Source organism: Dermochelys coriacea, chromosome 11, assembly GCF_009764565.3.
Source record: "Dermochelys coriacea isolate rDerCor1 chromosome 11, rDerCor1.pri.v4, whole genome shotgun sequence".
NCBI classification, from domain to species: Eukaryota; Metazoa; Chordata; order Testudines; family Dermochelyidae; genus Dermochelys; species Dermochelys coriacea.
The window spans coordinates 41,768,115-41,794,268 of NC_050078.2; the positions used below are offsets into that span (position 1 = coordinate 41,768,115).

The window sequence follows — 26,154 nt, forward strand, 5'->3', positions numbered from 1 at the left end:
GGGTATGCATCTGTTACAGTGACAGCATGGAGTTTCCTATAGTCTACACAAAATCTTACAGTGCCATCCCTTTTGGGGACCAAGACCACAGGGAAAGCCCAAGTCAGATTCCTTAATCACCCACAGGTCCAACATGCTTTGTATCTCTGCCCGAATTTGCTCCTTCACCTTGCCAGTGGCCCTGTACGGCCTGGGGGGGGGGAGGCTGAGCCCCTTTTGTGAGGATTCTATGGGACAGCAAGTGTGTCCTCCCCAGGTTTGTTGGAAAATACCTCACTGTACCTTTGCAGCGTTAACAACACTTCCCCTTTTTCAAGTGGTGTTAGCTCACTATAGATTTCCATACTTTCCAAAGTTGACCCATCTTGGCATTCAGCCATCAAAATCAGTGAGTGGGTATGCCTCAGTTTCCCCTTCCACACAACAGATCATATTTACCCTGGCCACTCTACGGTGATAGGCCTTGAGTCTGTTTACATGTACCAGTTGGGACACAGTATCATCAAGGGGCTTTTTAACTTTATAAGTGTCCTCACTCGCCACTTCCACCACTTCAAAGGGCCCCTTCCAGGATTTTTGCATTTTGAACTTTTTTGCAGGGCTGAGTACCGTGACCAAATCTCCTACGTCAAAAGTGCGTTTAAAAGTATTTTTATCATACCACGCCTTTTGCTTGGCCTGACTGCTCTGGGGGTTGTTTTGGACAATTTCCATCATGTCTTTCAAACTCCCTTCTGAACCTCTGAACATACTCAGTCACGGGTTCCTCCCTCACTTTGCTTGATACAATGGGGATTCAGTTGTGACTGAGGTTGTCAGGCACTTTGATGATAATAATAAAGTTGGATACAGTGGTTAGGTATTTTGATTATTTGGAATGTCTGCAAGGTTGTTGCATTCACTTACAACCCGCATTTAATGGGCTCACAAATATTAAAAAAATATTTAACTAATAATCTTAGTTTTGGTATATGTGGGTGGCAATTACCTGGTATATGTGGGTTTCTGTGATAAAACCCTTATGCATTGTTCTTTTTCATGCAGACCATTGGAACGTTCCAGTGAAGATGTAGATATTATATTCACCCGATTGAAAGAAGTGAAAGCTTTTGAGAAATTTCATCCAAACCTCCTTCAGCAGATATGTCTCTGTGGATACTATGAAAATCTGGAAAAGGGAATCACATGTAAGTTATTTCATAATATATTTGACTTTTAGTAAGTCAAGGTTTAGACCAGGATTCCCTTCTAGGAAAAGATAAGGCAACAGTATATATGGGGAATCCTGTTGAAGAAATCTACCTTGCTGGGACAGAGTTGACTGAATTGCTATATGACATAATGCAGTTCTACTCTGAGTCCCTGGAGGCAGTGTTCTCTAGCGGATAGAACACTGGACCAGGATTCTGCCACTGATTGGCTGGGTGACCTTGAGCAAGTCATGTCTCCTTCTGGTGTCTCCATTACCCTATCTTGTAATTGAGGATAATGATGCTTACCTCCTTTGTAAAGTGCTTTGAGATGTATGGATGAAAGTATGTGACCTGCAGTCACGCTGCTTAATACAGAAGATCTCAATCTCTTGCAACAAGTTGCCAATATAGCATTAGCTTGCGCAGAATTTTAGAACAGAAAAGATGCCACAAAAATACAAGGACAGCAAGCCGTAAAAATGGTAAGTTATTTGTCTAAAATTATTTTCAGAGAAATACATATCCAATAGATTTATATTGTGTACACAGCATGAACACAATTTAAAGTAGGTATTAACACAGAAATGGTGATCTGTGCTACAGAAATTATTCACACAAACATTGACCTATTGCTTTTGCAGGCTTGTGTGCCTTTGCTTGGTCTTTTACAGTCATAAAATGGATTTACTGTTTTTTGTTTTTGGTATACATCTAGTTAATGTATCTAGACCAGAGGTGGGCAAACTACGGCCCGTGGGACCATCCTGCCTGGCCCTTGAGCTCCCGGCTGGGGAGGCTAGCCCCTGGCCCCTCCCCTGCTGCCCCCCCTTCCCCGCAGCCTTAGCTCGCCGTGCTGCTAGTGCTCTGGGCGGCAGGGCTGCGAGATCCTGCCGGGCAGAGCAGCAGTGTGGCTGGCTCCAGCCGGGCGGTGCGGCTGCCAGTCCTGCTGCTCTGAGCGCATGGTAAGGGGGAGGGGGCAAATAGGGAGCGGGGGCCATGCTGTTTGGGGAGGCACAGCCTTCCCTATCCGGCCCTCAATACGATTTCGGAATCCTGATGTGGCCCTCAGGCCAAAAAGTGTTCCCACCTCTGAACTAGACCCATTCTAAAGCACGCATCAAGATAATCCCATACATCCTCTATATTTTACTTTAATATTAAATAGCATGACATAAAGTTGATTCTCGCCATAAACTTTATTAAAGCACAAGAGGAATCCACAAAAGTAGCACTGTAGATAAATATTTTAACCGTCTTTTCTGAAACAGAGTTATAGGGATCATCCCCATAAAGAAAAAAGTAAATTTCTCCTTGTATTTCTTCTGATAAGGGTATTTTCTAAATATCTTTGTTATATTGTTACTATTTTCTGATTCCCATCAGGAAAAATAATAGAGAATAGAAACCAAAGACATATGGATCTCACTATAGTATAAAGTTCCATTTAGGAATGGTTAATAAAGTTAGCAAATGATCAATAGGTGCTATAAGCATATTACAGATATAAATAGAATGTTATAAATTATTATAAGCCATGGTTATAAGCAACCTACTGATCTGTTGGACTGTATAAATATCTAAAAAGTGGATTAACCATTTATTAAACATCTGTTAATCATTTATTAACCTTTATATTAAAATTCTGTTTATAAAGGTGTGATTGCTGAGGAAATCAAGAAATATTTCAAATTTCAGAGGCACCATGGTAAACGCAAGTTCAGAGAACCTTTTTATTAACTAGGATAGCAGAAAAAGGCAAAGCAAACAAGAAAGGTGGCCTGAAACATTGCTATCTATTTCCATTTGCACTGAGATTCTATGTATGGATACCCTAAAAATGCTATGCTACAGTTTCACTGTGTATCTTAGCAGATAGATAAATAATCAGATAGTGTCTGGCGAATCCTATGGTGCTCGCAGTCAGTGCAGTAATACAGCAACATGAAAATGATGTTTGTCAGCATTGTTAGATAGGCTTACAATAACAGTGTTTATTTACAATATTTCATCTTCCCAGTATTTCGTCAGGGTGATATTGGAACAAATTGGTATGCAGTTTTGGCAGGATCACTGGATGTTAAAGTTTCGGATACGAGCAACTACCAGGTAAAATACAACTGTTCTTTAAAAGAACCCAGTTGCATGGCACAAAGACATACTGTGAACTACATAAAGGGCTAGATGACAATGGTCTGCATAGTGTCAGTTGTTTGCTCTTTTGTCCATCATAAGCATGCTGGTGTTATCCGCGTTTTCTTCTGTTTAAGTTTACTTTTTGTGTCTCTGCTCCTGTAGGAGGCAACCCATGTTCTTGATTTAGGGGAACTGAAATTTAATAATCTGAAAGAAGATCTGGATGTAAAATAGGAATCACCACAGTCTGTCATATTGTGGGTTTGCATGAATTGCAGCTCAAGGTCTAACTTTTGAATTGAATTCTGTGGAAAATGTTTGTTTGTTTTAGTCCTTTACTTAAGAGGTTTAAACTGAAGCCACAGCCATTGCAGTTTGTTGATCCTGACTGTCAGGAAGCAAGGCCTGCAGAGCCGCACCCTAATGAGCACAGTTGGTCTGTAGTAAGCTGCCTGATTGGTTGGAAGAGTCAGCAGACCAGCTCTTAAGCCCAGCAGCAGTTTAGTGGCTGCTCAAAGCATTTGCTCATGGCTGTGCTAGCTTCCTTGTCTGCTTGCTCACAGCCTTGTTTCTGCTTTATTCCAGCCTTGATTTAGGTTTGTCTCAGCCCTGCTCCTTCCTTGCCCCTCCTAGCATTGCCCCTGCTTTACCTTGCTCCATGTAACCTGGTCCTAACGCTCAGCTAGGATTGCCAACTTTCTGATTTGCAGAAAACCGAACACCCTTTCCCCGCCCTGAGGCCCTGCCCCCTGCTCACTCCATCTACCTCCTCCCTTGTCACTCACTCTCCCCCCACTCTTGCTCCTTTTCACCGGGCAGGGGGTTGGGGTGCAGGAGGAGGCGAGGGCTCCATCTGGAAGTGTGGGCTCCAGGGTGGAGCCAGGAATGAGGGGTTTGGAGTGCAGGAGGGGGCTCCAGGCTGGGGCAGGGAGTTGGGGTGTGGGAGGGGGTGCGGGCTCTGGGCTGGGGCCAGAAATGAGGGGTTCAGAGTGTGGGAGGGGGCTCAGGGCTGGGGCAGCAGTTGGGGTACGGGAGGAGGCTCAGGATTGGAGTGCGGGAGGGGGCCAGGGCTGGGGCAGGGGGTTGGGGTGTGGGCTCTTGGTGGCATTTATCTCAGGTGGCGGGAAGCAGTGACATGTCCCTCTGACTCCTAGGCACAGGGGCAGCCAGGGATCTCCGCATTCTGCCCCTGTCCACAAGCTCCGCCCCCACAGCTTTCATTGGCTGCAGTTCCCAGTTGGCTGCAGCGGCTGGCTCCGCGTGGCTCCTGGAAGTGGCCGGCATGTCCCGCTGGATTCTAGGCACAGGAGTGGCCAGGGTGGCTCTGCGCGCTGCCCCAGGCAAAGGCACTGCCTTGAGCCCTGGCTCCGCAGCTCCCACTGGCCAGGAACTGCAGCTAATGGAAGCTGAGGGGGCGGTACTTGTAGATGGGGGCAGCTCGCGGAGACCCCTGACTGCTCCTGTGCCTAGGAGCCAGTGGGACATGCCAGCCGATTCCTGGAGCCGCATGTAGCCATCTGCAGCAGCAAACCGGACTTTTAGTGGTCTGGTCAGCAGTGCTGACCAGAGCTGCCAGGGTCCCTTTTTGGCTGGGTGTTCTGGTTGAAAACCGGACACCTGGCATTGCTATCCTCAGCTCTGATTCCAGACTTCTGACTTGGGCTCTGATTCTAGGCTTTGGCATCTGACCTCTGACAATGGGCTCTGATTCCTGGCTACTGATTCGAGCCCCAACCACTGGTCCTGACTCCAGCTCCAACTGCTAGACCCTTTGTGTCTGGGCTCTGACACTGATTGCACACTGCAGCCTTCACTGTAAGATGAGGAAGCTTTTGTAATAACATCAAAGTATTAGGGCTGCTGGTGTGCGAGGCCAGGCACCAAGAAATAATATATGTGCATGATCTGGACAGAGGAGAAGCGGTAAAACACGAGGTAAACTTAGTAAATTCTCAATAACTCCTGGAAATTGCAAAATCTAAAGTTTTATATTAAACACATAAAGGGGACCTTTTCTCCCAAAGTGTAGTCAACACATTGAATTCTCTGCCTGAGGAGATCCTGGAAAAAGCCACATATAGAGCTTATTTGTACTGTTCTGTTTTTTGGATTTGTCATTTCTTTGTAGTTCCACTGACATAGAGGCACTACACTAGAGTAACAAGTACCTTGAGCCTGTGTGGCTTCCCCAGTTTGAAACCCATCTGAAACCAGTTCAGGTCACTTTTTGCAGCTATGTGTCATGTACTCTCGAAGTTTGCACCAATATAGCTACATCAGTGTAGCTATACTAGTGTATAAATTTTAATGTAAACAAGCCTATGATAGCTGGGGTTCAAGAAAAAAAATATCGCCTGACAGTTACTTGGACACCAGTATGTAAATTGATACTTTAACTATGGTGATTCTTGCTATGTGCCCAGAATTCAACTTATTATAAAAACTGAGGTTGGTAAGGGTTTCCCCCATGGCATATTGGGAGGGTGGGGTGTTCACCTTCTCTTGGAGCACTGGGTCATTTGTGAACTTTAGTGAGTATATCTCACCTGCAGTGGATGGGAATAGGCCTCTAACATTTCCATATTCAATATAAAAATGACAAATATAGAAACAGCTGTTGTTTCACTATTTTTAATAACTTCTTAATTGTACTGAGTATAGATGGAAAGGGAGAACAATTAGCCTAATTTGAGCAAGTTGCTTTACGGCTCGGTTGGCAGCAGTATTCTCACAATATAGAATGATGATGTGCTTCTAGCAGTCTCCTTTCCGTGCACCTCTAGTGGATGCCCAGGTAAAAAAGATCAGTTTATACTTCCCAAAAGATGAGATTACTCATGATGAGATTATTATTGAGGACAAAATGTCTTATCCTCTCAGTAAAATATTGAAAGATGGATCTGAACCAGAATCTTAGATCCACACTTTAAATGTGGACCCTGAATGTTCTGGCTCAATCTTATCTCTAAGTGCCATTACCACTTAGGATGGTACCACCTTAAAAATTCTGAATTTTTAAAATCTAATATTAGTAATATTCCTGTGCATTCTAGCTGACTAGCTTCCCCTATCAAGACAATCAAATGGCAGATACTAGTCAACTTGCATGATTCATTTATGATTTGGAATTATGTTTTTCTCATTTCTGATTATTGTCTTTAAACATGAAGTGGAAAGTTTTTTTGGTTTAAAAACAACAAGCCATTTATTATCCCAGATCACTAACCAGAATATAGATCCGTAGATGCCACGCTCAAAAGAGACCATTGTGATCATCTAGTTCAGTGGTTTTCAACCTGTGGTCTGCAGACTATCTAAGACTTCCAAAGGGGTCTGCACCATTATTTGAAACTTTTTAGATGTCCACAAATGAAAAAAGGTTGAAAATCACTGATCTACTCTGACCTTTGGTATAACACAAACCATAGAACTTCCCCCAAATAATTCCTAGAGTGCATCTTTCAGAAAAAAAATCCAGTCTTGATTTAAAAATTGCCAGTGACGGAGAATCCACTATGACCCTTGATAAATTATTGCAATGGTTAATTACGTGCACTGTTAAAAATTTGCCGTCTTTCCACGCCGAATTTGTCTAGCTTCAACCTTCAGCCATTAGATCGTGTTTATACCTTTCTCTGCTATATTGAAGAGCCCATTATTAAATGTGTTCCCCATGTAGATTCGTATAGACTGTGATCTAGTCACCCTTAACCTTCTCTTTACTAAACTAAATAGATTGAGCTCCTTTAATTCTGTCACTATAAGGCAGTGATGGCAGGATAATCCGCTGCTAGACCACTAGACTGTTGCTTTACATTTACACATCTGCGTGCAGCTCCCAGTCTGTGGTTCGCCGCTCCTGGCCGATGGGATCAGCAGGAAGCGGCGGCCAGACCACTGCTATAAGGTATGTTTTCTAATCCTTTAAACATTCTCGAGGCTCTTCTCTGAACCCTCTCCAATTTATCAACATCCTTCTTGAATTGTGGACACCATATTCCAGCAGCAATTGCACCAGTGCCAAATACAGAAGTAAAATAACTTCCCTGTTCCTGCTTAATTGATAGGTCTCTGTGTTTCTTTTGTAGTAGGTATTCATGATGTTAACTACTATCAGCAAGATGGAATGCAACTGTATGGTGTTGAAATTCCTGATTCTTTTCTATTTTATTAAAACAAGATATTTCCCACATTGATTTAGATGTTAGAGATAACAGGGAAAACACAAATTTAGGATTTGACAGGTAAAACATCTTGTTTTACCTGCATTGGGATAATATTAAGCTATTTTAATATGTGCAGAACTATAGTATATCACAAGAGGGCAGTGTTAGAATATATAAGAAACAAGAGAAATTAGCTTCTGAGGGAACCTGGAATATTTCATATCAAAATGACTAGCTTAAAAATCTCATCCAGCTATTTAATCTGTTCATTTTTTGAGTTTTAACCAGAATAGATTTCTCTGTTAATAGTAATTCTGTCCCTGTGACACAGAGAAAGATGCTAGCTGCTCTCTACTTCTGCAATAATTTCACTTGCTATCGAAATGGGGCAAGACAATTATAATGCAGAAAAGTGACAATTGCATGTCCAGTAAATTTTGAGTGGTGTATGGGCATTTCCATACAAATTGTGTCACTGTTGACTCTGTCTTCAGCAATGTGTAAGAAATGGAAGAAGACATGGTCTCTGTTTTAGTGATAAAAGTATCACACTGGAAGGCACGGAAGAATTTTCAGTGGATTTTCTTTCCCTGTCCCTACTCCATTTATTCCCTTCTTTTATGGGTTAGTTAGTTGCACCTAACCTGATAACACTTGTACGTGGGATTTGTACATGGAACTCAGCGAAGACTCCTCCAGAGAAAAATCTCCTTGCCCTGTTATGAGTTTGGTAGAATAAGGTCCTTACTCACTGTTGTAAATGGGTTTTTCCTACAGTGTTTTTAATTTGTACTGTGATAGCACCCCAAGGCCCTATTTAGCTGGATGCTTTAGAAACGCACAGGAAACCTCCACATACTATAAATTTGTTAACTCCACTCTGAAAATAGGCAGCTTTTCAAGTGTCACAACTGTAATGTCTCAAAATGAAGCTGCGAGTAAGTTTTTGATAAGAGAAGGCCTCTAAGCAGCCATTTAGGATCATCTTTATTATTATTTTGTTTTTTATTGCCACAAAGTGTGCTAGACTCATAACAGCAGACATCAAAAGACACTAGGCCAGCCTGATCCTGCACCATTGAGCTTTGTCATTGACTTCAGTGGACACAGGATTGGACGCGCTGTCTCTTCCCACAAATGCTTACAATTTTAATTTGGACAAGACACAATGGAGGAAATGGGGCAGTGAAGGGCTAAGATATTTGCAAAAGAGTCACGTAGGCCCTGATCCTGCCGCAGTCCATGGGCATGAATCAGAATGCAGGACTGAGCCACAGTTACTAAGTTAAGACTTGTATGCGTTTTGGTGGGATTTTAAAGACCATATGCAGATAACATGGATCAAGTTAAAAATAGTGAAAAAAACTCAATTGCTTCTCGTAGGCTTCAGATAAGTGAATTTACAGGTGGGATTTAAATGACGAGGGGTGGGGCTTGGCAGACCAAAGTCGGGGAGGCACATCGATCATAAGCACCTAGAGAATAATAATTTCCTACCTAATTTCCTTCTTTCACAGCGTCGCTGGCTTAGTGAATAGGAGGATAGATGATATGTCTTGATATTAGTAAGGCCTTTGACACAGTCGCACATGACATTCTCAAAGCAAACTATGGAAATGTGGTCTAGATGAAATTATTATAATGTGAGTGCACAACAGCTTGAAAGACTGTGCTCAAAGAGCATAATGGTGCTCAATGGTTCTCTGTCAAACTAGGAGGCTATATCTAGTGGGGTTCCATAGTCATGGATCCAGCACTATTCAATATATTCATTCATGACTTGGATAATGGAATGGAGAGTATGCGTAGAAAATTTGCAGATGACACCAAGATGGGAGAAGTTACAAGGACTTTGGAGGACAGGATTAGAATTCAAAATGACCTGGATGAATTGGAGAATTGGTCTGAAATCAACAAGATGAAGTTAAATAGAGGAAAAGTGCAAAGCACTTAGGAAGGAAAAATCAAATGCATAGCTACAAAATGGGGAATAGTTGGCTAGGTGGTGGTACTGCTGAAAAGGATCTGGAGTTTATAGTGGATCACAAATTGAATGAGAGTCACAATGTGATGTATTGTGAAAATGGCTAATATCATTCTGGGTTGTATGTAAGACAAGGGAGGTAATTGTCCTATCCTGCACTAGTGAGACCTTAGGTGAAGTACAGTGCACAGTTCTGGACCCCACACAGTAGGAAAGATTTCAGAGTAGCAGCCGTGTTAGTCTGTATTCGCAAAAAGAAAAGGAGTACTTGTGGCACCTTAGAGACTAACAAATTTATTAGAGCATAAGCTTTCGTGAGCTACAGCTCACTTCATCGGATGCATCCGATGAAGTGAGCTGTAGCTCACGAAAGCTTATGCTCTAATAAATTTGTTAGTCTCTAAGGTGCCACAAGTACTCCTTTTCTTTTAGTAGGAAAGATGTGGATAAACTGAAAAGAGTGCAGAGAATAGCAACAAAAATGATAAAAGGTTTAGAAAACCTGACCTATGAGGAAAGGGTGGTTTTTAAAACTAGGCATGTTTAGTTTTCAAACTTAAGGCTAAGACTATTAGAGGGGGAGTCTTCAAGTATGTTAAGGGCTGTTATAAAGAGGACAGTGATCAATGGTTCTCCATGTCCATTGAAAGTAAATCCAAGAAGTAATGGATTTAAGCCAGGAAAATTCAGGTTAGATAACAGGAAAAAAATTTTGACTATAAGGGTAGTTAAGCTTCGGAATGGACTTCAAAGGGAGGTTGTGGAATCCCCATCACTGGAGGTTTTTAAGGACAGGTTGGACATATACCTGTCAGGGATGGTTTAGCTTTACTTCTTCCTGCCAGATGTGGCCCACAAGCTGTAGTTTGCCCACCTCTGTTCCACTGGCTTTTTTATGTTACCATGCCTGATGTCTGATTTGTGTCCATTTATCCTTTTACATAAAGACTGTCCGGTTTAGCCAGTGTACATGGCAGAGGTGCATTGCTGGCATCTGATGGCATATATCACATTAGTAGTGTGCAAGTGAATGAGCCTCTGATGGTGTCACTAGAGTAGATAAGGGGACAAAGAAGGCAACCTCCTCATCAATTATTAGTGGACTACATCCACCCTGACTAAATTGGCCTTCAGCATTGGTTCTCCACTTGTAAGGTAGCTCCCTTCTCTTCATGTGCCAATATATATTTATGCCTGTATCTGTAATTTTCATTCGATGCAGCTGAAGAAGTGGGTTTTTTACCCTCAAACTTATGCCCAAATAAATCTGTTAGTCTTTAAGGTGCCACCAGACTCCTCGTTATTTTTCCAGAGCAGAGAGGCACCTCAGGCAATTGCCACTTATCATACAGGGTTTTTAAAAGATTGATATTGCACAGCCAGGCAGTAAGCATCTGACAGCCTTTAGAGTAAATGGCAGAGAATTCCCTGGATGGAGAGATACTAGTGCAGAAATTTCTGTGGTCAGGAGAGACCTGGTTCAGGAGAAAGACATACTACCAGGACAGCTGGCAGAACTTTTATTAGTAGGAGGTCACAAAATCCTTGAGCCTTTGGCTAAAGTGCACATGGAAACTGGGGATCTCCAAGCTGAATTAACCGTTGCTGTGGTTCCTCATAATCCTACACTAATTCTTTTGGGTAATGATTTTTTTAATGTGACTCAGGCTGTCCAGAGCTCTGTCAGCAGCAAGAAAGAATCTTGTGCTGAAGCTCCAGAGGGGAAGAACAAAGCTACGGAAACTGCTGAGGAAATGGGAGAGTCTCTCTTTAATTCCTCTTCAGCCCTGCAAAGCAGTTTGCTAGGAAGGAATGGGGGTGAGTAAAACCAGTTACTGTCTGGTGGCTATCCCCTCAGGGGATGGGAGTGTTTTTCCTGATGGTAGGGAATCTGTCCAGGCTGCTGGCTGCCAAGAAGTGGCAGTAAAGCAAGGAACAGAACTCACTCTAAAATGCATAGAAAAATGTGTACTAGCAGAAAGCCCAAAGAAAAAGGATGTTGGAATCCTAGAGACCGCTGTGGTGGGTGCAGATTCCATGGACTGTAACTGGAGGCAAACGCAATTCAAGGAGAGAGGAGGGTACAAAGCTTACCAGCAAAGGGTCTGTTCTGGCTGTTAGTTGTGAGTCCACGGCTGACGGGATAAATTCCACTCTAGGGAGCACAAGGGTATGTGCCCTAGAAGGGGACCCAGGCTGGCAGAACAGGTGGGTTCAGTGGTATCCCAGTACATCAGGCGGCATCTTAAAGGGGGCAACCTGTCACAATGAGATCCTTTAAAAATGACAGGGGTGATCAGAAGGTAACTAGGAGAGAAAAGGCAATTCTTGTATATAAAGCTTCTGCCCTTTATAGGCTGCTGTGAGCAGAAAGAATATTTGACTGCAACTTTTTTCTCAACAAAGTCATCTTTCAATAATAGAGGATTTATATCCTCTTGTCTGTATAATATATTTGTCTATCTTTCGAGATCTGATGGCAGTACATTCTGTAAGCCAAATCAATTCTTGGCCTTTCGACTGAGACTGCCTGTAAGTCTGCCAATGGTTTAGTCCATTAGAAATTGGACAAAAACTATAAACTCATTTTACACAGATCAGGCATTTTAAGGTAACAAGTCCAGAACAACTGGGAATGGAGTCAGATTAATAACTATGGTCCGCATTCTGCAGTGAAATCCACTTCAATGACTTCAGTGGCTGAGATTCCACATGAACACAGGAATCCATTCACATGGATCTCATTGTAAGATCAGGGCCTTAGAACTGAAAAGATCCATAGTCCAGTCTCCTTAACCATCCAGTCCCCTGGGATAGTTCTGAAATAAATGACCTTACTGCAGCCAAACAAAAGCAGAGTACTAGAAATGAAGACCCCAAATCAATCGTCTGATTAAAAAAATGCATATGTTGTAGTTTACAGTGGAAACACAAAAAGACATAGAAAATGTAAAAGCAGCAAACAGACATATTGGAGCATAAGCTTTCGTGGGTGAATACCCACTTCGTTGGATGCATGTAAGCTCATTTTACTTGATATAACATTAGTAACACGGTTTGATTTAATTCTAAAATTTAAGATTCTTGAAATGGCCACAAAATATAATCAGTAATTTCTGCCAATGTACCTACTTTTTGCCCATGGCTCATAAACCAGGGGAGAGTCATAAGCATATTTCAGCATCGTTCTGTGCTTAAAATTGCATTGTTTTCCTTTCATGCATCTAATACGTGATAATAGGCAAATGTTATTAAGACCAAGTAAGTGGTTCTGTAATCGCATTACAAAGACACATATCCATAATAGTCCAGTTCCCTGAACCATGGCAAATTGCTTTTGTACAGATATTTCCATATAAAATTATATGGTCAGAAAAATAAAATAAATATGGTCTTGGAAAAGAATTAAGGATCTAGGAAAAATTTAACAACTGTTGGTAATAAATTTTCCAGGAAGGCAACTGTGTGCAGTGGGGGGGAGGGGGAGAGAGGGGGAGTGTGTGTGGGAGAGAACATACAAGATTATATAGATAGTGGTTACACGGGAGTCCCATTATACCCAGAGACAAAGTTTCTCCTTGGAAAAAGCTTTGTATGATGTTTTTAGAGGTGACATCCTGTAACTATCCAATCATTATCAAACAATGCACTCAAATGGGGGTACAAAGAAATGCATTTATTGTCCAGGCTGATTTTGTTCTCAAGGACTCTGATACTCTCAGCTTTATTTATTAAATTCAGTAAATGGCTTCTTTTTTTTTTTTCTGTTTTGTCCTTACTGCAGAAATAAATTAATGGAATGGAAGAAATAAAAACTTTCCAATTAGACAGATTATGAGCAACATTTACATCTATTACTGTCTCTTTAGCCCTCAAAAATAGGAAAAAAAACCTCTCCACATTTTGGGGGGTTTAGCAATAAAAGGAAAGACTTGTTAAAACCAGAATAGATGAAGGATAGACAGGGACATGTGTTTGTTAAGGAGTCACTTTCTAAGAGACCTTTTCATGAGGCAGCTGTTCAACCTAAGAAATAAATTAACACCATAGGTTTTCAGGTCAAGGAGCCTGAGGAATCATGTTTTCATAAAATAAAAGTCCAGGATTCTGTCAAGTGACAGTTCTTTCAGTTTTTTCCAGCCACCATTTTGCTACAGGAGAGGTGGTTTCTCTGAGCCAGTTAGGGAGCAAGCCAATCTCATTTCTTCAGGGCTTCAGAGTCCCATTTTTCCCACTGCTCTATGTTTATATTTCTCCCACCCCCTAGGAACGCTTCCTATTAGGCTTGTTAACATTACACTCAAAGATCTCCTGCTTTTCAAGTAGACTATCTTGAGGATTGCTGGCAGCTAGAAGCTTAGGCTGCTGTTCCCCTCTGAAATCCCAGAAGCAGCAGGAGGTTCTATCAGCCAGGTACCAGCCAAGGTTCACATAGTTATTTAAAAGGAAGAAGCATTAAGAACTTGGAAAGATATGTTTGTTCCCAGTGCTTATGTTCTTTGCACACACTGAAATCATAGAGAGTTCAGGTCACAGACTACGTACTTAGGTTCACTGCATTTCAGTGGCAGGTTTAAGATTCAGGTGATGAAAGATGTTGTCTCAAAAATCCTCAGTTATAAGAGAGCTGTAATAACATCCAATGGAACTGATCAGAATCACAAATTTAAGCCCTCCAACACCAGACGTCCATTATGTATGCTCCTCCACTTCTTTCTTTTTCAAACATGGCGGACTGTAGTGTGCACAAGGGAATTACTTATTCCCTAAGGTCCAAATTCTGCCACCCTCATTCATATGGAGTAGTGTCTTTCTCTGGGAGCAATTTCACAGAAGAAGAGAGAATGAGAAAGAGAAAAAGAATTTTGAAGGGGGCAGAAGAGGGTATTTTTTTATTAGAAAATCGTTTATTTAGTGTTTTGAATCTATGATGGAAAGATGATTTGGTTGTTTCAGTTTAAAAAAACTGGATGATTTCCCCATCCTATATCTATCTCCTTTGGATGCTACGTATCATTCTGACAAATGTACAAATAGGTATTTTTAAAGGTCATGTGTTAAAAACACCATGGTTTGCTGACTATTTAAGGTAGTTCAGTTTACTTCAAGCCAAGTTCCCTTATATAATCAGAGAAACTAAAGGATATAAATGAACCAGAAGAATCAGTATTATGAAAAAAACATTCCTGTAGTATCATCCACATAAGAATACATTTAAACTGCTAAGAAAAGAAGCTCTTGCCAAGCTACTGGTTTATCTGTAAGGGCTAAGGTGGCAATGATTTTCCATATTAGAATAGCGGTTCAACAGTATATGGTCATTGTGAAAAAACTGTTAGGGAAATACTCTTTATACGAGGAAAGGTAATTTGCTTTGGGAGATAATCATATGTTTGTTAGGAGTACTACTTCTCTTCTAGTTTCCAATTAAAATATTTCCATATCACACCAATTGAGCTACTTACATAGTTAACATAGGATCCAGCAAAGGGCATGTGTCACGTGCATAATTATATTTTTCAAAGAAAGATGGCTTGAGGAGATAGTTTTAATATTTCATAGGAAAAGTAGGAAAGATCTCATACACTTTGCTCAAGTGTAACAAGCATGGTGCTAGCCCCATGCACTCAGGTGCCCACCTCCCTTGGAGTGTAGACCCAATGGTCTATTGTCTGGTGCTGCATAGAAAAATCTGCACAGTGCAAGCTCATAAAAATTCACCCTCTCCCTCAATGTGAAGAGAGAGATGCACAGCTTCTTGGTCCCCCACCCCCAGATATGAATTGCACAAACTGGGTTGTGGTATAAACAAGAAGTAAGTTTATTAACTACAAAAGACAGATTTTAAGTGATTATAAGGGATAAAGCAGATTACTAAGCAAATAAAGCGCAAAACGCAAACTAAGCTTGATTCACTAAAGAAACAGGTTACAAGATGTAATTTCTCACCCTAAATGTTGAATTAGGCAGGATGCAGAGTTTCTGTAGCTCAGAGTTCCAGTTCTTTCTTCTTACCCTGTCTCACTCTGGACTCACCCCTTCCTTTCCCTTCAGGTTAGTTCCTTTGTCCCTTCAGGTTCTTTCAGCAGTCCTTCTTCTTGGGTAGGCAGTGGAGGAGAGTCGAGATCAACCTGCTCCTCAGCCCTTAAAAAGGATTTACCTAAGGCAGGAATCCTTTGTTTGATCCCCACTCCCGTACAGAGGAAAAGTACCAGCAGTGTCCAAGGTGGTATTTTGTATCAGGTGATCTTATCACCTGACTTGGTAGTGTCACAGTTACATCTCGTAGGAAGGAGAGAGATTAGTATCTTCACAGTTTTACTGTTTCTTCCTAATGGGTCATTCAGAGTGATTGCCTACTGTCTGGTGGGTGTTCCCCACAAGTACACACACAGTTATAATTGTAACATAGTCAATATTCGTAACTCTAGATACAGAAATGATGCATGCATACAAATTGGATAATCATATTCAGTAAATCATAATCTTTCCAATAATCTTACATGAGCCATCCTGTAAAAAGTATAACTTGGTTATGCCATATTCATATCATACACCCCATATTCTTCATAGAAATATGGTTAACGTCACACTCATTATCACATCTGTGTAAAGGGATACATGACCAGAGATCATGACGTTTTCTTCCAAAGGTGGTGGTGATTCCTGTTCTGTGTACTTTACAGCAAGGCAGATCTGAACCAGCTAGTGAGCAGGTGAGAAGTCCTAAGCGCATTCTGAAATCAAGGCTTTCTGCGCCACTGGACCAAACCAGCCATATCCTCCCATCCAAATGTTAAAATGCTTATCCTAGAAAATTAAGAATCTATGGCTATGCTGTGTAGAATAATCAGCTGATAAGTGATATGAAACTACAGACTCCTTCAAAAGCCAGGAATTTAATACATGTCCTTTTTTATTTTTGATTCAAAGGATGCTGTAACAATATGTACCCTGGGAATAGGAACAGCTTTTGGAGAGTCAATTCTGGATAACACCCCTCGCCATGCTACTATTGTTACCAGGGAATACAGTGAGCTCCTTAGAATTGAGCAGAAGGATTTCAAAGCACTTTGGGAGGTAAAGCCAAAAGATTTACTGGACAATTAATATAGTTTAGATAAAAGTGAAATGTATGTATATAATAACATTATGATTGTGTCTTAATGTGTTCAGTTTTAGCAGAGGAATATACCTTTTTAAAAAAAAATTTGGAGAATGAGTGAAATCCACTTGTCCCTTTTTGGTACTTCATCTTCTGCAAGATTATATATCCTTATTAATATATCTTCAAATACCATCCTGTTTTTTTGTCTTGACAACTTTGCTTAATAAGTTACTCCACAAATGCATTAATCTCAAACAATAAATAACTTTCTGATATTTGTTTTAAAATTTACTTTAACTGCTGTATACTTCTCCCCTTAACTTATGTCGTAAAGTGAAACTAACTCAGATTAACATATTCGTTTGTGCTCTCCGTTTGCTGGTTTGTCAGACTTATATTTACGTTTGACACCAGCTAGTCGAATCACATAGTGGACCCTGATCAAATTGCACTTGAATATTGTTCCTCATCCCTCCTTGTTATCACCACTAAATAGAAGAGTTTTAAAATTGGTAACTGACTGAAGAGCACTTAAAAATTAATGTGTTATTTGGCATAGTGAATACTTGCAAAGCCCCCCAATACTTTCCTCTTTAGTGAATGTATGGTTCTTGAATCTGCTTGCTACTGTTATCTAGTTGGGTGTCCTTGCCGAGCACGTGTCATTAGTGTGCTTGTATGTTTAGTTGGCACATTTCGTAATTCATATCTGAATTTTTGCAAGATTTGAAAAATATTATTGGCAATTAGAAGGCACCATTTAGGTCTAGTCCACACTATGCAATCTAATCCATATAAATGAACTGCTGGGTCCATACAGACCTATTGATTTAATTGGAACCTGTACAAGTTTAGGGGTCCACATGTAGCAGATTGTGACCTGAAGTTGAGGTTCTGCAAATATTATGTTTAAACAATGATTACTGCTTGTAGCATTCTAGCTTAGTTTCCTTGGCCAGTGTGGGCAAGGTTGGGCTTTTTCCGCTTTCTGTGACCTGTATTAACCAAACAGTGCTATCCTCTAGCAAGTATTGTAATAAAACTTTCAGAAAAACTTCCTGGCAACGTTGGTCAGAGAAACATCACTAGAGTCAGTCACCTGTAAATGTAGTTGCCCCACCCATGCTATATAAAACATGCCTGGAACATCAGAATTCCAAAGTAGTGTTGAAACATGCCTGTCACTGAATACACTAACAGTGGCAGACTTTGCTTCATTGGTTGTGCTTCTGTAACTTAGAGCAGAATTTGGCCCAATGTCTATAGCTCAAATAGAACTGTAGGAAAACGCTCGAGCAAATATGTGAAGAATGCTGTTCCTGCAATGCTCTAGGCTCCATCTCCACTACAGATTTTACAGTGTTTAAGTGCCATGCTTAACTATGGCACTTGACTGTCTTGTAACTTGGTTTAGTGTTGCGTTTACAGATGGCAAAACTTGTAATGCAGATGGAGTCTTGAATGATAGTGATGGAAGAGAACAAACCTGAGCTCAGGTTTTGTCAGTTAAAATCCATTTAGTTCACCTTTACCTAGACCAGGGATCGGCAGTCCTTGGCCGCTGTTGGCCTGGGATGGTAGTGGTGGCGGCCAGCACATCCTTCGGCCCACGCTGCTTCCTGCAGCCCCCATTGGCCTGGAGTGGCAAACCGTGGCCAGAGGGAGCTGCAATCAGCCGAACCTGCGGACGCTGCAGGTAAACAAACCGTCCCGGCCCGCCAGCAGATTTTCCTGATGGGCTGTGTGCCAAAGGTTGCTGATCACTGACCTAGATGTAGGACAAGAGGTGTCATCTGTGATATCCAAGGATTTTCCTTTCTAAAAACAAAGTCATTGGATTTCAACTCTGATAAATGGGGGAAAAAAATCGTTTAGCATATGGGTCCTTTTTTCGATTTTGAATGTTGCATGCTTTTAAATATATTTTCCTCTGTCAGAAACACCTTAAAGATGTTCAAACAAGAATTACATAGCACTTTTAAAATGTTTTTCCTTTGACTACTCTTACTTCAATGGTTGATACAATGCTGTTTATTTTTGCAGAGCAACTTTTATTTTTTATAATGTTTAAATTTATAACAACCCAATACAAAAATGGTAGCCGCCATCAAGAGAGAGCTGTCTTGGGAGCTTTTAGCAGACACTTTTCAGTGTATTTCTGACCTGTTAAAATTTTATACAAAGAATATTGGACATGCTGCAGATGTCACTCGTAGACTAGAGGTTGACTGGCATGTACTTTCTGCATACTTTGCAATCAAATTCTTTCTGAATTTTTGTGAAGTCTCTCTTGCGGGCAATATTCCTGAACATCCAACAAGAATGCTGAAGAAGTTAGCACTAGTTGGTAGTTTAGGATGTATTGGCAGGACTTAAAAAGGGGTTTTTGCAAGGCTGCTTTTGTCTGTATGCAGTACATTAATTCCAAAGCTACGACATATGTTGCAGCTAAAAAAATAAAACTCTTCTTTTACAAAGAAGGAATATATTCAAAATATGTGACTTCTTTATTATTTATTATAATATTTTCTTTGTACCATAAGTGCACATCTTTCCCTTTACAGTAACTTTTTGATGAGTTGTGGGATTTGTGGTGTTCAGGGCTTGTTCTAAGATCAGGTCACCTTTGTTTATCCAAAGCAGATTTTGGCAAATGTGTTCTGACACAGTGAACAAAGATCATGCTGTTCCATAACTTCTATATTTGCATTTATTAAAATGCTCTATATAACTAAGAATGGGCCACAGATTAGTTTTCAGTGGTGTCCTGGGAAAGACAGAAGAAGGCTACAATGTCAGCATAATTACAGCAAACATCTTCAGGAAATTAATATTGAAATCCACTGCATACCATTTTCAGCCCTCTAGATAATTAAAGCTGAATTGCAGGGGTGGGATGGGAGACGCTGTTTAATTTCCTTAACAAATTTAGGAAGAATTTTAAAGTAAGGCTATCTTTATAAAATCACACCTTGGTGCCAATTTTGAATCAGAACTATTTTCATACAATTTTCTCTGTATATTTGTTTAAATCAAATTATAAATATGCCTGTATAAAGTTACAACACTGTAAGAAACAATACTATTGAACTTCTATATTGCTTCATATCCCAGGACACACACAGCGTGATAACATAGTAAATGTGTATGTGGCTTAATACAGAACCCGTGACTCTTATTTTAAATACTGTAGGACTTCATTGAGAATACTTGACCCTCTACCTGAAAAGTAATAGATTTACTTCTATATAGATTTTTGAGGGTCTTTTTTCCTCCCTGATTTTTATAGACTTTGTATATGTGGAAATACAGTAGTTCTACCAGATGTGTAGGAGAGAAGGCAGCTTGTGTTCCTTGGGAAAGAATATTTGAAAACAATAGGATATTCTTTTTGCCCTTTAAATACAGACAAGATCTTCTATGACCTCTATTTTTAATAATCAGGGAATAAGCCAGTCAAAACAGATGATATTGCCCTGATAATAGCAATTACCAGGGAAAATGGTCTAGTCTTTTCTCTAATGACTACGTCTGTTTAAGCAGCACCCTGTTCATGAACATCTGCTCAGCCTCAGAGTATGCTCATCCTCAGAGACATCTAGTTTTACACCAACAGCTGGTGCAGCACATTGGAGAAGACGAAATCTCTGGCTAAGTTCTTACCGTGAGCTGAATATTATTGTTTGACAAAGAAGCTCTAGGAGGAGTCCAGAATCTCCAGTGTCATGCTTTTGTGCACTGGCTTATCTCTGGCCTTACTCTTCAAGGAGGGTTAACACAGTCAAAAAATATTCTTTGTGTAAGAACTTATTAGTAGCTCTGTTAGCAGTATGCACTTACATGGTGTTTTATGAACGTATACTAAGAGACATTCCCTATCCCCAAAAGAACTTACTTTCCCCCTTCGGCATTATCAGGTTAGTACAGAGCTACTTCCTAGCCCTGAATACTGCAAAGGACTAAGAAAACCATATTCAAAAATAAACATAAAAGCAGAGACTATACACTGGTCACGCATATCCTGTTGGGTCTGTGGTTCACTCCACCTCCAATGTTCTGATTCTTTTAGACAGACAAGGAAAGAACTACATTTATTTGTATGGTGTATCTGTTATAGGAGTTCTCACTACTCTATCTTCAAGCTTTGTCCTTTCATGCAGTTACAAACTGACTCAAACTAAAACAGGAAGGAAGTGCATCTGCTGGGAGATGACTTATTTTTAGAAGTCTTTCCAACTACTGTGAATTGCTCAAGCTTCTTGGATAATGTACAAACAGCTAGTTTCCTCTTCTGTGGAATAACATACATTCCCCAAGAGATATTTGATCATGATTAAATGAAGAGCTGATCTTTACTTGGTGTGCAGTAAGGTTGGAGAGAGAAAGAGAGCTGGCCTCTACAAGGTCAGAATGAATACTTTTATTCTTTTTATTCGCATTCAGCAGCATTACACACATTGCAGCCTGATAAATAATAGTGTAACTTGTGCCCTGCTGATGCCCTTCCAATGGTATTCTAATGGACTTCAGTGTGTCTCACTGCATTAAAATCAGAACTTCTGAAAAAAATGCTTTCTGTTGGAAAGTGCTAATGTTACCATTTAATGAGCTGGTCAAAAATGGATCCTCTGTGAAAACACAGGAATTTACATGTAGATGCAGTGGAAATTTGTTTAAGAAATACAAATATTGAACTGTGTAGTGACTTGAATGTTGCATAGTATTAGATGTGAACTTTTTGAAAGGGTTGATTAGGTTCTCAAATCAGATTAACGGCAATTACTTTGCTCTGAGTGCACACGTACATAATGTCTGTCTGACCTTTCTAATGCAGTCTTCATCTTAGGATGTAGGCACCACTTTTATGTGAGTGAGAATTCTGTGTGATCTTAACAGGCTGGATTTGTAAAGATTTTCACTCAATTATATTTTCCATTTGATCATTATTCTTAAACACAGCAAATGAGTTATTTCTCTAAACAGTACTGTGTCATTATTAAATTGCATTTAAGTGTTTTGGAATTAAATACAGTAGACTATTTCTGAGAGGTAGGATTTCCCTTTCCTCTTGGTAAGTGGAGAACATACATTAAATATTGGTACAAAAGAACCTTTTGTTTTCTCTGTAGTAGAACCTTTCTCAGAAAACGGTTTCTTGTGTAAGGAATACTGGGAATCTCGAGTCAGTATCAGCACTTTCTAATTCACCTTTTCACTGTTGAGTATTGCATAGCTGATATGTTCACAGTTAGTTTGAGAGGGAGAGTAAACTAGATGTAAGAAATGAAATATTGAAATAAAAATGCAAGAGAAAAATCAGATTCAAGTCCAGATGCCTAAATGATTTGGTTGATTTATGGTATACTATTTTGACAGTTTATTGCTCGATAATCAATTGCATAAATCATTGCTATAATGTATTGATTTCCACTAGGTATATACAGTACAGATATAAAACCATATAATTAATAAAGTGAAAAATATTTAGCTTTATGGGATGATCACGTGATTTAAAATAGTGAAGTGTTGAGACCCACAGAAGTATAAAAAATGTGTGCATGGAATAGTCAGTTATGTGTAACCACTTAATTGCATCCTCTTGATTTGCTGCTGAAACTTTACCTGGATAGTTTTTCTCTCAGATGAGTTTATTTAAGAAATGGAAAGAGGATCAGGTTATAGTAGATTGCCTTCTGAGCATAGCATCGGGCAACCTGTCAAATACTTGTTTCATCCGACTGAAGAAGAATCAGTCCATGTAATGAGGTAGACAGCACACATTACAGGAAAATAAAAATATGGAGAAATACAAGCTTATAAAATCTAGCGTCTTGTGTAGTTTGGAAATACACACTTGACCATCAGATGCTTGTGCAAAGGAACAGAGCTAATGTGAGAGATGCTAAGAAATGTAGTGGTGATTGGCAGACAGAAGATTGTTGCTGGAGTAACACATTAAAAAAGTCAGAGCACACGCTAATTACTAATATGACAGTAAACACAGATTTGGCAGAAAGTGGGGAAAAGCTTCTTAAGCAGCCAACATCTCACCTTCGTATCTTGCATATTACTCTTTTTACGTGTTTTACCAACATGAAAAAGGAGAACTTCCAAAATATTTATTACACTCAAATTAGTGTCAGATTTTGCGCTCAGTTACACTGGTATAAATTCAGAGTTACTTCTGTGAAGATGGTGAAATAATATTGGATTTACACAGGTATGACTGAGAGTAGAACTGGCCCAAAGTGTTGCTATTACTCTGGATTTGATGATTTTGCAATATGCTTTTACTGTTTGTTCTTTAGTTTAAATGTTTATTTTCAAAGAAAAGTTCTTAATTTTAATAAATGATGCTCTGTCTGGTAGTGCAGATGTAAATTAATATGGAATGAAATTTTAGCCCAGTAGGTGAATTGAAGCTTACACCAGAAGAAGCTGCAGTTGTGTAAGAACACAGCAGTAATGGAGCTGTGCTGGTGGACGGTGGAATGCTAAATACTTGCCCAGCTTTTGTGGCTCTGTGGCAGGCCATAATGGATCATAAGAGTGTACTCAGTAGGGGGCTTTGCTTAAGCAAAAGTCTCCCTAGCAGTATTTGTTCCCAAGCCCTCCTCAGCTGCTTGTGGGATAAGTTAAGGGACTTTGGGCTAGTCTCCACTGGCAACGCTAAAGCACTGCCGTGTCAGCGCTTGAATATGGCTTGTGTGGTCTTCCAGCGCTCTAAAAAACCCACCTCCACGAGGCGCATAGCTACCAGTGCTGGGAATGCGGCTCCTGGCTCTGGTGCACTGTCTACGCTGGCACTTTACAGTGCTGAAACTTGCTGTGCTCAGGGGGATGTTTTTTCACATCCCAGAGCGAGAGACTTGTAGCGCTGTAAATTGCCAGTGAAGACAAGCCTGGAGTAGACATAAGATGGAACCTTTCTTTGATAAAATCCTTGATAATGGCAGGAAAAAAAACAGGCATCCATTTGAGGTTGGGATGTTTTCTTTATGTCTGAGGAGACAGTACGTTACAGATATCAGACATAGTACATGTGACAGGACATGTGATAGTTCTCTGAATGCAAACAAAACTATGTATACACTTATGGCTGTTTCACCTGAAAGGTGGTTCAATACTCTTTACCTCTATTTATGGCTTGAATTAAATGTTAACAGATAAATTTTTATTTCCACTCATCCATCTGTCATCTCATTAGATTTCATTAACAAAGTAAGGTCAGATCTGGTCAGTTCTTGAGTGGGAGACCTCCAGGGAAAACCTAAGGTTCTATCCAGAAGTGGTTTGGAGTATCTGAATATTATCCCTCTGAGACTGTAGGAAACCAGAGATGCCTTATATAGTGCTCTTTCAGATCTATAAAGATATAAAGCTGAAGCATTGGCCACTGTGGTTATGAAAGATCACATGGCACTTTTGAAAGAGTGGGCAAATTATATTCTGCCTACTTTGGTAGTTTTCATTTGGATGTATTCATCACTTCTATTAACAAAAATGCTGTATATTATATAATACTCTTTATGACAAATCTATTTTCTTCTGTGAGGACTTTACTGGTAATTACGTGTCTTAGAAGAGAAATCACCAACTGTTCAGAATTTTCATGGCAGTCATCCAGAGGAATTTTTCTGTTGGGGCTGATAGTGCTGGTGAGCATGCTGAACTGATTTTGTAAATGCTTACAAATGATGTTTTAGTTTTCAGTTATTGGGATTATGTTCAGTAAGCTCATAATCAGTGGTGATCTACTCTGTTTCAATTGATGTGCTATGTCCTTCTGTATGATATCCTGTATTGCCATACAGATGCAATTTATGAAAAAGGCCAAAGGGGACAAGTGGCATTAAATCCACTAGTCTACACAAACATTTTAGTTTATGGCAAATGGGGGTGTAAATTTTCCCCACTCTAGCCTGCCATGCACTGTCTGTGTGGGCCCTGCTGCTGCACACTAACAGTTACTTAGGCACTTTTGATCTATTCCCATTTCAAAGCAGTTTCCATTTCACTTTAGTTATTTTTGATTTAAGGTGACACAGTTTTGGGAATCTCCTTAAGCAATTAAAAGAGTGGTCTCTGCAGATGTTTTGAGGCTGCTATTTCTCCTGGAATTTGTATTTGTATTTGCATTTTACCCAATGAACTTGTTTTATTTTTAATTAATACTAAAAGCACTTTTGACCCTGAGCAGCTTGTATTTTTAACATGGCATCTCTATCATTGTATGTTGTTCCTCCATTTAACATAGTCTGAAAAACACAACTCCTATTTTGAGACGCATAGTTGTGGACTTCAGTTGATAGAAAATAATGAACGAAAGAAATATTTGCAAGACTCAAAAGAGACTTTCAAGATTCTCAAAACAGTCTGTCTGTCTTGCCAAATGTACACTTTTCTTGTCAAATGTTTGCTTCAGTGACAAACAATACAGTACCATGTGTTAACAAGAAAATCGCTGCATTAAAATTTAATTCATCTTGTCCAGAATTTGTGTTAAATTGACTGGAGCTCTGGTTCCGACTGGATTTGTAGTTGGCAAGGGCTTTCATCGCCTTAGAACGGATACCAAAGTAATCAACTGCGAAAGCTGTGCTTATAGTTCTGGACCTTTTGATTTGACACAGTTTATCCATTCTTCTGCTCAACCTCATGGTTATGGGGATGAGGTTATTTTGGGCATTGACACTTCCTAATCTCTCAGTCAACGTTGCCATCTCAGTTTTTGGTTTCTTTTCAAATAAATCTTTTTCATCTGGCACAAAAAATTAATCTGTTATTCACCCCAGAGACAGTTCAATTCCTTCAGGTTCTAAATACATTAATTGCTTAGTTAGAGGTTTCCTTTTAATAATGACAGGTTTCAGAGTAGCAGCCGTGTTAGTCTGTATTCGCAAAAAGAAAAGGAGTACTTGTGGCACCTTAGAGACTAACAAATTTATTAGAGCATAAGCTTTCGTGAGCTACAGCTCACTTCATCGGATGCATTTGGTGGAAAAAACAGAGGAGAGATTTATATACACACACACAGAGAACATGAAACAATGGGTTTATCATACACACTGTAAGGAGAGTGATCACTTAAGATAAGCCATCACCAACAGCAGGGGGGGGAAAGGAGGAAAACCTTCCATGGTGACAAGCAGGTAGGCTAATTCCAGCAGTTAACAAGAATATCAGAGGAACAGTGGGGGGTGGGGTGGGGGGGAGAAATACCATGGGGAAATAGTTTTACTTTGTGTAATGACTCATCCATTCCCAGTCTCTATTCAAGCCTAAGTTAATTGTATCCAGTTTGCAAATTAATTCCAATTCAGCAGTCTCTCGTTGGAGTCTGTTTTTGCAGCTTTTTTTTGAAGGATAGCCACTCTTAGGTCTGTGATCGAGTGACCAGAGAGATTGAAGTGTTCTCCAACTGGTTTTTGAATGTTATAATTCTTGACGTCTGATTTGTGTCCATTCATTCTTTTACGTAGAGACTGTCCAGTTTGGCCAATGTACATGGCAGAGAGGCATTGCTGGCACATGATGGAATATATCACATTGGTAGATGCGCAGGTGAAC

At 40.1% G+C, this 26,154-nt stretch overlaps 1 protein-coding gene across 5 annotated transcripts in view; it reads left to right on the forward strand.

Annotated features, from left to right (window-relative positions):
• The window catches only part of RAPGEF4 (Rap guanine nucleotide exchange factor 4), a 219,104-nt gene that overhangs the window by 22,416 nt on the left and 170,534 nt on the right, over positions 1-26,154 (forward strand). For 4 of the 5 annotated variants that reach the window (XM_038422202.2, XM_038422196.2, XM_038422197.2 and 1 more), the window contains 3 exons: positions 1,045-1,187; positions 3,211-3,299; positions 16,410-16,556. Coding sequence is in view for 4 of the 5 variants with exons in the window: in XM_038422196.2 (XP_038278124.1) it covers positions 1,045-1,187; positions 3,211-3,299; positions 16,410-16,556 (379 nt within the window). In the remaining variant the exon portion in view is untranslated. Of the gene's footprint in view, positions 1-1,044; positions 1,188-3,210; positions 3,300-11,162; positions 11,295-16,409; positions 16,557-26,154 lie in introns of those variants that run through there. The other variant, XM_038422199.2, reaches the window with a different exon arrangement.